This window comes from Eleutherodactylus coqui, chromosome 5 (genome assembly GCF_035609145.1).
Source record: "Eleutherodactylus coqui strain aEleCoq1 chromosome 5, aEleCoq1.hap1, whole genome shotgun sequence".
Taxonomy (NCBI): Eukaryota; Metazoa; Chordata; class Amphibia; order Anura; family Eleutherodactylidae; genus Eleutherodactylus; species Eleutherodactylus coqui.
In genome coordinates, this window is record NC_089841.1 from 231,027,826 (window position 1) to 231,042,848 (window position 15,023).

Consider the following 15,023-nt stretch of genomic DNA (forward strand, 5'->3'; position numbering starts at 1 on the left):
AAGGGCTCTACAAGTGGGCAATGGGGCCTAAATCACCTTCAAACAAAATGACTGTTCTGAAAGCCACCGGCTGCTCCTTTCGGTTTGGGACCTGTTGTGCATATGGACACAAAATTAGGGCCACAATGGGTATGTTTCTGAACACGGGACAAACAGAGGTATCCATTTTGGGTGCAAATACTCATTTTCATGCGCACTATAGAAAAAAAAATCCCATCTTTTAAATTACATATTTGCAAAAATATGAAATTTTATTTTTTCTCTTCTAAATTGCATTAATTCCTGAAAAAAATCTGTGAGGTAAAAATACTCATGACACCCCTCAGTGAATACATTAAGGGGTGTAGTTTTTAAAATGGGGTCATTTGTGGGGTTATCTGTAATTCTGACACCTATGAGCCTTTACAATCTTGGCTTGGTGTAGGGAAAAAAAAAATGTTCCTCAAAATGTTAAAAATCAATATTAAATGTGTACGTCTCTTAAATGGTTAAAAAAAACACTGAAGTTTTTCAAATGTGCACCCAGAATAAAGGAAACAGATGGAAATATATATCTTATCAAGAATTTGTACAGTATGTTTGCACATATTTGAGATATTGCAGTTGAAATGTGAAAAAAAAAATGACAATTTTTTCAAAAATTTCATAATTTTGGGGCTTTTAATAAATATGCATAAATTCCATCGGACTATTTTCACCACCTAAATGAAGTACAACATGTGGCGAAAAAACAATGTCAGAATCACTTGGATATGTAAAGCCTTTACGGAGTTATTCTATGTCAAGTGACACATGTCAGATGTCCAAAATTTGGTCTGGTCATTCAGGCGCAAACAGGCTTGGTCACTAAGGGGTTAAACTATATACTGTCTCTGTGCTTCTCCAAATAATAAAACAAAAATACATATTTGATATCGCTGCGCCTGTAAAAGTCTGATCAATGTAATGCATTATTTACCGCGCACGGTGAACGTCGTCAGAAAAAAATAAATAACGCCAGAATTGCACTTTTTTTTATTTACCCCGTCTCCAAGAAAAGATGTAATCAAAAATAATCAAAAAGCCGTATGTATTCCAAAATGGTACATACAGGACGTCTCGCACAACTGTGTCGACTGAAAAATGAAAAATGTTATGGCTGTCAAAAGATGGAGGCAAAAAACAATTTTTTTTTGGGGGGGGGGGGGGGGGGGGGTTCTGGGAAGAAATAAATGAAAAAAAAAATAAATAAAGCCGCGTCCTTAAGGGGTAAAAGAGATTAATCAGAAGAAATGTCTGAGACTCCATTTTACCTCTCCTATATTACAGGCCCTATATTGTGATTTCTGTGGTATGCTGCGCGGTCCTGGAGACCTTCTGTAGACATCACCATATAAGCCATATTCACACAAGAAGCACCATTACTGAAAAGTTTCTAAAAGCAGCGCAGTAGAGTTTTTATTCTCACCTATCGATGAACTGGTCAAGTACAACGATGTCTCCAGGCTGGATGTCCTCCCTCAGCGATCCGCAAGCGGTGGTGACCAGAACGTGAGTGCAACCCTCCATCTTCAACGCCCAAATATTGGCTCGAAAGTTGACATTTGTAGGAGCGATTGTATGCTGCCGGCCGTGTCTGCAGGACAGAAAGCAAGCAGGACAAGCTCATTAACAGGAACTTCATCAGTGCAGATTCCAAGGAGATTCTTAAAGGGGTTGTCTCGCGGCAGCAAGTGGGTCTATACACTTCTGTATGGCCATATTAATGCACTTTGTAATGTACATTGTGCATTAAATATTGGTCATACAGAAGTTATTCACTTACCCCCTCCGGTGCTGGCATGCATGCGCAGAAGCCCTGTGCAGCGCGAGCACGGCGGAGCGGCCCCTTCAGCGCAAGCGCGTCTAATCCAGGGAGAAGGCGGCTTTGGTCGGCGCCATGGAGACGGGGACACCAGCACCGGAGGGGGTAAGTGTATAACTTCTGTATGGCCAATATTTAATGCACGATGTATATTACAAAGTGCATTAATATGGTCATACAGAAGTGTATAACCCCACTTGCTATCACGGGACAACCCCTTTAACCCCTTGAGTGGCACGCCCGGAAATTTTCCGGGACGAGCTCCACTGCTCATAGCGATACAGCCCGGAAGATTTCCGGGCTATGTATCACTATGGGAGCTGCAGAGCACAGTGCCACAAGCTGTGACAGTGTGCTCTGCCTGCACAGACCCACACAGAGCAGTGCAAGGGCTTTGAAAAACCAGCAGAAGATATTGCCGATATGTCGGCAACCTCCTGCTTTGTTTACAGGTTGCCATAGAGACCATCGGCTTGTCAGAAGCAAGCCGATGGTCTCTGTGGCAGGGAGAGCTGGTTGTTAGCTGTCAGAGGACAGCTAGGTACTAGCTCTTACAGCAGAGATCAGAGAAAACCTCCGATCTCTGCTGTGTTAACCCTTTACATGCTGCAGTCTATGTGACTGCAGCATGTAAAGGGCTGTCATCATCGGACCCCCGGAATGTGATCAGGGGTCCTGATGGGTCCCTGTGGAAGTCCCCTAAAAGGGACAAAAAAAAAATGTAAAAAAAAAAAAAAAGTAAAAAAATAATAAAAAATAAAACAACAACACTTGTCTCCCTTTACTTTGTAAAAAATCAAAAATACAATCACACATGTGGTATCCATGCGTCGTAATGACCCAGAGAAGGAAGTTAATAAATTATTTAACCCCTTAATGACATGGCCCCTTTTTTTCTTTTTTCCCCATTTCTTTTTTTCCTCCCCCTGTTTAAAAAATCACAACTTGTCCCGCAAAAAACAAGCCCTCACATGGCCATGTCAATGGAAAAATGAAAAAGTTATGGCTCTTGAGACGCAACTGCAAAACTAGTTGAAATTCAATGATTAGAACGTTTTAAAAAACCTGCCCTCGTGGGCACGACAGGGTGGTAGGAAACCCGCCACTCAAGGGGTTAAGTCTCTGCAAAAACCAAAAGTTTTGAAATTTGTGATCATCTTTTATTTTACCATTTCCAGTTGCGGTCCCCTTCGTTTCAGAGATGGACACCGATCCCAAAATTGTTCAAAAATTTAATGTCACATCCTGTCGATATGCCATAAACATCTATGGTGAGTATACCGCTTTAGAGGGGTTTTCCAAGCAGTTCCGGGATACATCGGGGTCGGAGTGGAAGCTGCTGCGCCGACCCTTGTGTAGTGACCAGCACTTGTAACTGCAGGCACAGCTCTCATTTAAATCAATGGGAGCTGCACTTGTAATTGCAGGTTGGGGTCCCATTGATTTCAAAAGCTGCACCTGCACTTCCACAGGCCTGCCACTACACAGGGGACGGAGCAGCGTTTTATTCTCAGACTCTGGTGTATCCTGGCACTGCCCGCAAAACCCCTAGAAGTCTAGATGTTATTTTTTTTTTATGCCCTCATTTACTGACAGTCAACAGACTAAAAAAAGGGAAGAAACAGCACAACGTCTATTGCAAAGTTGCACAATATTAACAACGGGCCTCATTTACCAAAACGGTCTTAAAAAAACAAAAACGGTTTGTTGCTCGTAGTAACCAATCCGAGCTTGTCTATCATTCTAAATAAAATCTGTGCTGTTATTGGTTGCTACGGGCAACAAAGAAAGTTTGTGTTTTAGACAGTTTTGATTAATCTGCCCCATATTAGATTTTTACCGGCAATTACCCTTGTGGTTACCTGGCAAGCAGCACGCAGTCCACGTTTTTAATTTTTCCAAGCACCAAGGCATCGGACGGCTGCACAAGAAGGAGACAGCAATTAGCTTATGGAATTCATAATACATATCGGCATATGCAAAACACACGAGAAGTGATTAGAGGTACAAAGACTGTGCCCTCAGCACAACACAGCAATGATGATCCACGTACGGGTCCCTGTAGAAGGGCAACGGCGAAAGCCTCAACTGCGACAATGGCGGTGTGTGACGAGCGCTCGCACGGGTCCAAATACCACAACACTAACATCTGCACCGTCCAGGCTATTCCCATCTTAGGGCCCTTTTACACGGAACAACTAGCATTCAGAGAAAAAAAAAGATCATTTGATCGCGCAAATTTGTACGATATTCATTCAGTGTGAAGCAGACAACGATTGGACGGCGAATGAGCAGTCGTTAGCTTGTCGTTCATTTATGCAGGCATAAACGACTCAACGATTTGTGAACGGAATGCCAAACAAAACTGAGAATGATTTATCTGCAGGCTGCATGAGCGAACTCTGACAGCCATCTCTCGTGCCAACGATTCATGGCTCCGTGTAGGAGGAGTCTTAGTAGGATATCTCTGTACATTGGAACCAGAACTATGAAGTGCATCAGCAGTGTCAGACCCCGGCCTCGTATGTATGAACCGCCAGAACAAACCACCGATTTTCCTTTCCATATCTGGAAAATGATGTCCTTCATTAACCAACTTATTACCTTTAACCCTTTCAGGTCCACCGTCGGATGCCTGCCGACATAAACACCGAAGACTATACAGCTCCGAAGTTGGAAGACTTAGGTCTCATGATTCTGCATGCGGAAGCCATAACAGAATCAGACTCTGCCTGCGGCCAAGAACACTGCGAGTCTTCTGCTTACCTGTCCGGGTCTTCTATTGTCTTCATTGTGGGTGTGTGCAGAAGCGCCGGCTGGCACGCCGCCACACATGCGTAGTGGAGTTTTTAAAAAAATGTAAATTCTTGCGGAATCCATGGCCCATCCGCGACTGAATGGAAGCCGTCTGTGCGGGAACCGCACTGAAATATAGCATGCTGCGATTTGTTTTCCGCACCAAAAAGTCCGCAAAACAAATTCACAAGCTTTGATTCATCAGCGCTGCGGAATAAGTTGGTGCTATACAAATAAAGATTATTATGTGCTATGGGCAGCTTGGTTTATGGATCTTCCACGCAGATTCCGTAAATCAGATCCGACCGCAGACATTGGGCCTTACGGTGTTCTGCTGGCAGCTCCACTGCCCACACAAACTGCAAGCCCCCTTGGAAATCCTGAAGTCTAACATGGATCGGAAAGGGTTAAAACCCTGAAAGTTCCCAGACCCATAATCTCAGGCGGAGAACAGAGTATACTCAAATGTAACGGCTTTCTAAAATTTCTGCAATTAAAAATCCATTTCCCTCCGTGGGGCGGTTCTGGCAGCCGCTGCGTGGACGCCTGCAAACCCCGTTCAGATGGACAGTGCGGTCCTAAGCCGGTCCTGTGCGATCAGGCCTTAATACAATAATATTGCTGATGAGAAAATCATTCCAATGGCTGAAAACTTGCTGTGAACATTAAGGTATTGAGGGCTGCAGTCAGGGAAGGGTTAAACGATAACATTCTGGTTGCCTGCAGCCAAAACCAAGGGGCATCATCAGAGCATCGCTGCAACGTCTGGGAGGGCGGATCAGGTACTGACCCTGAAGATAAAACACTTGGGGCTCGCTCACACAGGCGGATGTGGCCTGCGGATCACGTGCGTAATTTTCACGCACGCAATTTGCGGTGATGAAAGCCTATTGATTTCTACTGGGCCGCTCAGACCTGCGGTTATCCCATGCATGTAATACGCACCAATATAGGGGATTTAACCTACACAGCGAATACGACGGTTCCACGACTAACAAATATGAAGGCCACGTACGCCCGTGTGAGTGAGCCCAAACTAAGTATTGCATTACATGGCAGCTGAAGTCATACCGTGTTTCCCCGAAAATAAGACAGTGTCTTACATTAATTTTTGTTCAAAAAGGTTTAACTTTTTTACATGTATAGCTGCCTGGACACTATTTAATTAACTGTTAGCAGGGCTTAATTTTGGAGTAGGGCTTATATTTCAAGCATCCTCAAAAAGCCTGAAAAATCATTTTGCATCCTCAAAAATTCTGGAAAATCATGCTGTATCTTATTTTCAGGGAAACAGGGTAAAAACATATTCTAGTGAATCTCCTGTACAAAAGTGCACATACTTTGCCAAAGGGCGTTTCAACATACTTCTCGGTTCTTCCTTCCAAGATGTCGGGGTCATCCAGGCCAGAGCCGCCAATGATTCCAACCTACAGCAGAAGTAGCAAAGAGTTAAATATTTTAGGACATTTTCAGAAAAAAAACCCAAAAAAACAGTAGCAGTGAGGGCCGATCCGCAGCTGCGTTATGGTTTTCACTCACAATTCCCTTCACTGATTAGTTCTCAGATAAACATTAGGCTGCCTCTTCGCTTCCATTATGTCTCAGGTTTTTTTTTCTGCCGATTAGCTACCGGCGCCACCTGCTGGCTAAACCCAGAACTACAAGAGGTAACATATCAGATTGACTCCAACAGCCGAGCGGTCGGCCAAACAGTTAGAAAACCCTGCCGGATGTATTCTGGCATCGGCGCTGTAAAGGCTAAACCATCGTGGCGGAAGGCGTCCAACATTCCATCGGAAAGGGTTAAGGAATAAGAAACAAAATGACCGCATTCTGTTTTTTTCTTTTAAAAAACCCATTGAAATCAATGGGGGAAAAAAAATAACATTTAATTCCACTTTCCTGCTTTAAAAACTGAAAAGAAAAATGGAATCGTGGACGAACGCCGAAACGGAGGTGCGAACGAGCGCTGAAGAACAACGGAAACGCTCAATCCAGACATACTGTACCCCAGTAATGTCCCCATCGGATCCATACACCCCCAGATAAGGGCATGTGGACACCACAGAGGGGACCGGAATGGGGAGCGGTTCCTGTAAGGGCCCATTCACACCTCCGTCTGGGCTTTTGGCCTCCAGTCCATCCCCCGTGTCGTTGCTGAAGCACAAAAAAACCCCCGAATTTAATGCATTTGGTTTTTTTTCCGCCTGCAAAAAACCCCTCCTTTTTGGCGCACGCTTCTGTGCAGCCGCCGAATTCTGTTTTTCTGCTCCAAAAACAGAACAATGATATGGAAAGCCCAATGCAGAATGAGCCCTAAGAGCGACTCCCCTACTGATAGGCCCGACCCGACCATGCTTAATGCCACCGGATGTAAGTTTATGTCCTGGCAGGGTGGCACTTAATGCAATAGGACATAAACCTTCGACCTGCGAATGGCGCAGACTTAGAAGCTGAGGCGATGCAATCCTGTGTCAGGAGCCAGATGGAACCGACAGCCGACATCCTGCTGCAACAGTGAGAGCACCGAGCCCCGCTGTTAACCCTTTATATGCCGCAGTCAATGTAGATCGTGGCATGTAAAGGGTTCATAGAGGGAGCAGGCTTCATTCATTTCCTGCAGTCCCATTGAATGGGAATGGAGCGTCAGGCCCTGCGATTAGCGGGGGTCTCAGCCCCCAGACCACCACTGATCAAATCGTTTATTAAAAGTGCAGTCACCCTTTAACCCCTTAGCAACCGGCCTAGTTTGTGCCTTAAGGAAGTGATTATCATCATCGCACTGCAAGAGCCACAACCCAATGCCGGCCGGGTGAGGCTGGTGGGTTGTGTGTAGGACGAGTTGTAGATTTTAATGGCCCCTCCTTGGGGTTGTAGAACTTGTATTACATCTTCTTTGGGGGTGGGAAGGTGGAAACCTGCCCCCCTGAAACGCCACCATTGTTTTGGGGTTTTGTTTTCACAGTGTTCACCATTCGGTAAGAATGACGCTGTAACTCTCTTATCTGATCAGTTGGGATTCGGAGTTTATACAGAATTCTCTCATCTTTTAGTACTTTAGCACACTAAAGACAATTGGATCTGCATCGCTGCATTCTAACACCCTTAACCCTTTCATGACGCCGCCCTTTTGTTTTTTCAATTTTCGTTTTTTCCTCCTCTCTTTTAAAAAAAATCGTACCGCCTTTATTTATCCGTCGCCGGCGCTGTATGAGGGCTTGTTTGTTTTTTGCGGGACGAGTTGTAGTTTTCAATGGTGCCATAAAATGTACTGAAAAACTTTTACAAGATTTTAAGTGGACAGAAATGGGAAAAAAATGACATTCCGCCATCTTTCGGTGCGTCTTGTTTCTACGGCGCACAAACTGCGACAAAGATGACCTGATACCTTTATTCTACGGCTCAGTGCGATTACTGCGATACCAAACTTGTATAGGTTTCTTTTGCTGTACTTGTATTTTATTTTCAAAGATAATTAATTTTTTAAGTTACTTTCTGCCGCCATCTTCTGCGCACAATGGCCTTTTTATTTTTCCGCCGACGTAGTTGTGCGCGGGCTCATTTTTTGCGGGACGTCCCGTAATTTGCGCCGGTACCATTTTGGAATACATACAACTTTTTGATCGCTTTTTATTGCATTTTTTCATGGAGACAAGGTGTCCAAAAAAAGCATTTTGGGCGTTTTTTTTTTTTTTTGACGTTCCCCTTGCTTGGTAACTAATGCGTTACTTTGATAGATCGGACTTTTACGGACGCGGCGATACCAAATATGTATTTTTGTTTTATTATTTAGATTCTTTTATTGTAAATACGTAAAAGTTTTTTTTTTTTAAACGTATTACTTTTGTTTTTTTTAATAATTAGTAAAACTTTATTGATCTTATTGTCACTTTTTTTTAGTCCACCGTACTGTTACATCGTACTGCTATTGGGAAGGCAGTCTATCAAGCCACCCTGTGGGCATGGCTCGGTAGGCATTCAGCCAAGACCACCCTCGGCTGCCGTGGCACCCGCACGGCTCCCTGCAATCTCATTGTGGGGGGCCATGTGGGACATTCGGGGGATTTAAATGCCTCTGTTAGAACCGACAGCGGCATTTAAAGGGTTAACAGCTCCAATGAGCTGCGCGGCTTGTCGGAGATGTTGCCGGCAGGTGTCGGCTGTAATAGACAGTCAGCAGACATGATGTATGGATGGCGATCACAGCGCCATTGACGCTATTTTTTTAGTCCCTGAAGAGGACTTGAAGTTGGGAATCGCTCAATTACTACACTGCATTACTTAGGTAGTGCGTTCTACTAAGCCGCTAACATCAGCCTATTAGACTCTGCAGGAGGCGGGGTCTAACAGGCTGAGTTACAAGGCGGACATGGAGGCCTTTCTCAGGTTTGCGGCTGCCATGGGAACCCCTTGGTACCTTGGGATCACAGAGTGGGGGTGCTGATGGGTGACAGTATGAGCCCCTCCCCCTGTCATCTGCTTACATGCTGCAGTTACTAGTGACTGTGGCATGGAAGGGGTTAAACTGCGGGGATCTGAGGTCTCTCCTCTGCTGGCAGTTAGAGCAGGAGCCTGGCTGTCAGTGAAGGCACTGCCTCAGGGCTCATTCAGATGACCATGACTTCGGCTGTATACATTGCGTACGGGCGACAATTTATACGCAACCTCGCTATAAAACAGAGCGGGGAATTAAAAAAAAAGACAAGAGTCGCGCCGCGCCAGTCCGTGAGATATGCGGTCATACGCAGTGCGCCGGTCCGTGAGATATGCGGTCATACGCAGTGCGCCGGTCCGTGAGATATGCGGTCATACGCAGTGCGCCGGTCCGTGAGATATGCGGTCATACGCAGTGCGCCGGTCCGTGAGATATGCGGTCATACGCAGTGCGCCGGTCCGTGAGATATGCGGTCATATGCAGTGCGCTCGCTGCCATACGCGGTTTATACCGGATCACGCAGACCGGTAAAACGCTGCAGGACTCCGCTGGATGCGGTCGTGTGAATGAGCCCTCAGAATGATGAATGCGCAGGTTTAGCGCCCACTAGTGGAGGTCAGCACGGTGGCCGTCACCAAGGGGTTAAACGCTCCGCCTCGACCCCAACGCGCCAGATTCCTAGGAGCGCTATATGACGCCTCTTATTTTGGAGACTTTGTGGTTCACGGACGTTGTAAGGCCATAAGAGGGATGCGGTCGCTATAAGGGGGAGGAGTCTATGTCCGCTAAAATGTCGGCCTGTCCGTGATTTTTTTGGCTCAGCTGTCCAGGAGGCGGTCAGCGCCGCTCAGGGCGCCATCCGGCGGGCTCATCCGCCCCGTGTGTTTGTGGAGCGCACTACTTGTGCAGATTTTGCCCGTGTAATACGAAGTGGACAGAAGCCGCTGATTACAACGTATTCATTCGCACATCGCGTGAAACAACGCGCGGCCTGAGCCATCCTGGGGCGGATTTGCGCACTGCAAGAGCCCATTGGAATCAACAGATGCCAGTAAACACGGACGACCTACGAGGGCGCCGGCTGCACACATGTGCGCAAAATCAACAGGATTTCGTATTTTTGTGCGGGTGAACATGTTGCGGATTTGCGCGCACAGAAACGTACCGGAGCGGCTGGAAAACACAGGGGGGGGGGGGGTTGATTTTCGGTGTCGCTAATTTGCATTGAATTTGCACAACCAAAATTCGCTTGCGCCCGTGTGAACGCGCCCCCAGCCCCGCCGCACGGTTCTCAGAAGGAAACAGCGGCCGTTCATCTATACGGATGTAGGATTCGCGGTTGGAGATAGTTGGTGCCGCCGTGGGGGGGGGGGGCGCTGCCCCTTAGATTGGCGCCCTCAAGTGCAACTTTTTCCCAGTCCGTGTGCCGGCAGCCCCCTGAGGACCCCTCATTCACAGACCTCCTCAAGCTCCCAGTGCAGGTAAGTGCACACCAGCACACGTGACTCTCCACCCCCCAGTGCAAGTAAGTACACGTGACTCCCCCCTTTTCCCCCGCGGCAGGTAAGTGCACACCAGCACTCTCCATCCCCAGTCCCGGCTGCCCCACACTCCGCTCTCCTCCCTCCTTCCTCGGGGAATCGCCGCGGCCTCCCGGCTACCGACCTTCACAGGATGCGCTGCAGCCATAGCGATGTCCGGAAAGGGGCGGGGCTACAGCTCACTGCACCACGTGCAGCCGGGGGAGCGCTGATGACGTCATGGAAGGGGGAGGAGCCGGTTGGTGCGCGCTGTGTGCTGCGGCCCTGTGCCGGGAGAGGGCAGCACTTCGCGCTCTGTCACTGATGTAGCAGAGCCGGCCGCCGTGAGTGAGTCGGCTGACTATTATGGGGTCCGCTCACAGGCGCGTGCTTTGTGTGCGCAGTCTGCATTACTGTGTATTTGTACAAATAAGACACATGGCACTCATCCCACTATTCGCCGTCGCCATGTCTGGGGCCGCGGGTGCGTTTTCTTGTGTGCGCAAAGGTACAGAAAAAACGCAGAGACGCACACAAATACACAACGCTAATACACATCCACCCATGTGAGGCCGGCCTAAGAGGTGCGCTGGGTATCCTCAGCCAGGTGGCAACCGTGTGGGTATTAGTGTATCTTGACGCCACCGGAAGCTAGGGGTTTGGCAGGAGGAACGCCCCCGTCACACCCCCAGCTCTGATTGGGTCAAGCATAAACGGTCCTAGCTGCCTGCAAGGTGGCCTGCAGCCTTCCTGTCCCCGGAGTTACGTTGCAATGTCCCCCTCCCTTGCAGCCTCCATCCCTCTCTCTCCCTAGCACAGTCACCGCTCCCCTGCAGCCTCCGTCCCCCTTCCTTCCACAGCGCTATCCTTCATTGTCCGCCCCCCTACCTCTCCGCATTTACTTAGCTGTGTCTGCTCTCCCCTGCAGGCTCCCCTTCATCCACAGCGCTGTTCCCGCAGTTACTTTGTGTTGTCACTCCCCTGCAGCCTCCCCGTCCCTCTCTCTACCTCCGGCACTCACTGTAAGAGCAGCGCTGTGCTGCCACTGTCGCTGCCACTCCCTCGTTGTCCGCCCCCGCGGCAAAGTGCAGGGGGGCCACCGGTGAAGCCGCTCTTCCTCCACCGCTGGGCAGTGCAGGGAGGCCGCGGGGGAAGCCGCTGTTCCACCGCCGCTGTCCACTGCAGGGAAGCCCTTGGGAGCCGCCGACAGAGAATAATAAAACCGGTGTGCCAAGGGGTAAGCCATCGGAGCACAGGTTACGCCACTGTCACTTTGTAATGAGTTCCAGGACCTGAGAGGGGGCGTGGCCGGCCTGTCAAAGAGCCTGTATCTTGTCACCACCCACAGTTCCGGTGGCAACAAGATACACTTATACCAACCTGTGATAAACCTGCTTATTACCCTGGTGTAGCGGCCGGCGCATATACCGCTTTCTGCATAGAGGACCACCGGGGAAATGCTGCATGCATCACTAGTGTGGGGGGCCCTGGGGGATAACCAGTCTGAGGCCACAGGGACACAGGTTGGGGGGACATGCTGGTTTGGGGGGGACATGCAGGTTTGTTCACATTTAATATGCATACCAGGGAGCAGATAATAAGATGTTCTCCTATATTATACATTAACCCTTTCCAATCCTCTTTCTGACGTCTGAAGACATTATGATTTAAGGCTGTACAGCTCCGATGTTGGAAGACATCCGTCGGGGTTCTCTTACTGTATATTGCCAGCCTCTCTGCTGTCGGAGCCTATCCAACGTGTCACCTCATGCAGTACCGGCTTTAGCCAGCAGATAGCGCCGTTGTATAACAGCAGAAAAAGAGTAAGCCCCCTAGGAAAACTAGGATACAAATTGGATTGGAAAGGGTTAAATTGGTTAGATGAGTGAATCTATTAAAAATGCGACAGTGGAACGTATATAAACTATCAGCGTGGAGACGGTGGGGACAGCAGGAGACAGAAGCGGCATGGAAAAGATGCCGCAACATATGAAAAGACAGACAGACCGTGAACTACATATATATCATGTGAGATAGTACAACGAGGCCTGCTTCACACCGGCGACCGCGATGTCACCGCTACAAAATCACGGGAACACAAGCCTGTACCTGCAGCATGGTGCGGGATGATTCCAGTGAGAGCCGTGCCTGCAGTTACAAGCGCCGGCCACTACACAGAGGTCGGTGCAGGGACTTCCACCCCAACCTCTCTGTATTTGCAGTGCTGACGGCATGCGCCCGCTCAGCTAGTGTTTTAGTGCCCTTCTAATCATACCAACCGGCAGAAAAAATGTATCATGTCATTTAGGGCTTATTCACACGAGCGTATATATCGGCCGGCGTTTTCACGGCCGGTTGATATACGCAGGGGATGATGCAGGGGATTCCAATGCATCAGATCACACAGGCGTATTCCTGTGGCATAAAAGCGCTCAGCTGGGCGCTTTTACACCGGGCAGGAGAAACAGCCCTGGAACTATCTATCTGGCCAGACTACGGCCACTGCCATAGACTTCTATGGGAGCATGACTGCTAAACTCCCTCCCTCTTCTCTCCTCCCCTCTTTTTGCAATGAGAGGGGGTGGGGTGGAGCTAAGCTACATCCCTCTCATTGCTGGCCGTAGATAAGGGAGGGGGCGGAGCTTAGCTCCCCCATAGCAAACAGCGGAGGGGAGGAGAGAGGAGTTGAGTCGGCGAGGGGGAGGAAAGAGGGAAAACAGTTTAGCAGAGCTAAACTGTCTCCCTCTTTCTGACAGCATATAACGCCGAGCTCGTGCATCACATGATAGCGTATATCGGCCGGCTGATATACGCTCGTGTGAATAAGCCCTTATGCTGCATGATTCATGCTGTAAAAAAAAAAAAAATGGCAGAATTGATGTTTTCTCTTTCGGCCATCCAAAAAAAATACTAAAAGTTTTATAATACATTACAAAAATTGGTACTAATAAAAACTACAGTTTGCCACACAAAAACAAGCCCTCATACCGCCATGGATATGAAAATCCCCCCCAAATCATTGCGTCCTTAGAGCCAAATAGGCCATGCCCTTAAGGGGTTAAAGTTGCGGATATGAGAGTAAGCTCTTAAATATCACCCCTGTAGCACCGCTGTTATCACTAGCTTTTTTTTACTCCACTGCTATTTAGTTTTAATCAAAAGTCTGAAAAGCTCTTGTACCAGTGCAAGTTATAATGACATCTAGTGGCCAAAAACAAAAGCTGCAATCACGATGATCGTTTCACAACTAAATAACATGTACAGGGCGGTCTAAAGATATGGAAAAACCTGAGAAAAATGGAAAATGGCATGTGTGGCATGCATAGAAAGTCATGGTGTGGTGTATGAGACAGCGGGCCCGTTGGCCTTACTACTGCCAAGTATCTGCAATTGTCACATGATGAGGAGTTCGTGTCACTGTGCAATGAAGATGGCGCCTTCCTAGTGTTCTTCCTGCAGGATGGTGCTCCCCTCCCCCACATTATGCAGTTTTTGGGGAAGTGTATTGGGCATTGTGGAGTGGCCCCGTAGGATCTCACCCCCTTGGTCTTTTACTGATGGGGTGATGTTAAGTCTGGGGTTTATGCAGTGAAAATCTGGAGTTGGCTGCGCATGCAACCGTGGATCCTGAAGCCTGTGCCAGCATTTCTACTGAGCTGTTCTCAGTGCATCGGGAATGAGAGGATAGCCCTGACAATTCAAACCAGCGGGGAGCATATCCTGCAGTGGATCATCGTGTTGTGGAAAGAGTCCAGAGTGAGCACATCTACATGGTGGACTTCTGCTGTTTGCTGACCACTGCTGCACGCTAACGTGTTTTCCCGAAAATGAGCTCTACCCTGTTTTTTCAGGGGGGGGGGGGGGGGGGCTTGAAATAAAAGCCCTACCCCAAAAGTAAGCCCTAGCTGAATTACACAAAAAGAATAAAAAAAACATTACCTAGCAGTCGCGGTCTGTGTCCTCCCATTGGCCTCCGGCGCGCTTGCTTGCAGTCCTCAATTGGTGACTGAAGATCCTTTGTCCTCTTTTGGGGCAAAAATAAATATAAGATAGGGTCTTATTTTCAGGGAATCACGGTAGTAGTAAGTGAGGGTCCTGCAGTTTAGTTAGAGCCTTGACCGGCAAGTGTTAGTTTTGCTGATTGCAGAGTGTATCTGATGCCAGTGGCGATTGGTTTCCACTGCGTTTTCTTTTATCTCTGGACATACAAGAAAATTAAGTTATTCAGACTTATACATGGACTGAGTGAGCCTCTGTGTAGTCGCCGACCCCCACCTCCCACCCCACCACTATACATATGTCACATGCACCTCTTCCCATTTGAAAATATCGCCTTGATTCCAGCATTTCCAGTGTTTTCCCAGCATGCTTCTGTTTTTTAATTCTTAACAAAATGACCTGCGCAGGCTGCAGCGGATGTGATACATTA

At 48.0% G+C, this 15,023-nt stretch overlaps 1 protein-coding gene across 1 annotated transcript in view; it reads right to left on the minus strand.

The window, feature by feature from the left end:
* Nucleotides 1-10,805, minus strand: part of MTAP (methylthioadenosine phosphorylase) — a 32,767-nt gene extending 21,962 nt beyond the window's left edge. The window contains exons 1-4 of the mRNA XM_066604304.1: nt 10,740-10,805; nt 5,980-6,066; nt 3,706-3,764; nt 1,448-1,615 (exon numbers count right to left, since the gene is read on the minus strand). Of these exons, the coding sequence (XP_066460401.1) occupies nt 1,448-1,615; nt 3,706-3,764; nt 5,980-6,066; nt 10,740-10,763 (338 nt within the window). The 5' untranslated portion in view covers nt 10,764-10,805. The remainder of the gene's footprint in view (nt 1-1,447; nt 1,616-3,705; nt 3,765-5,979; nt 6,067-10,739) is intronic.
* Between the last annotated feature and the right edge of the window lie 4,218 nt (nt 10,806-15,023).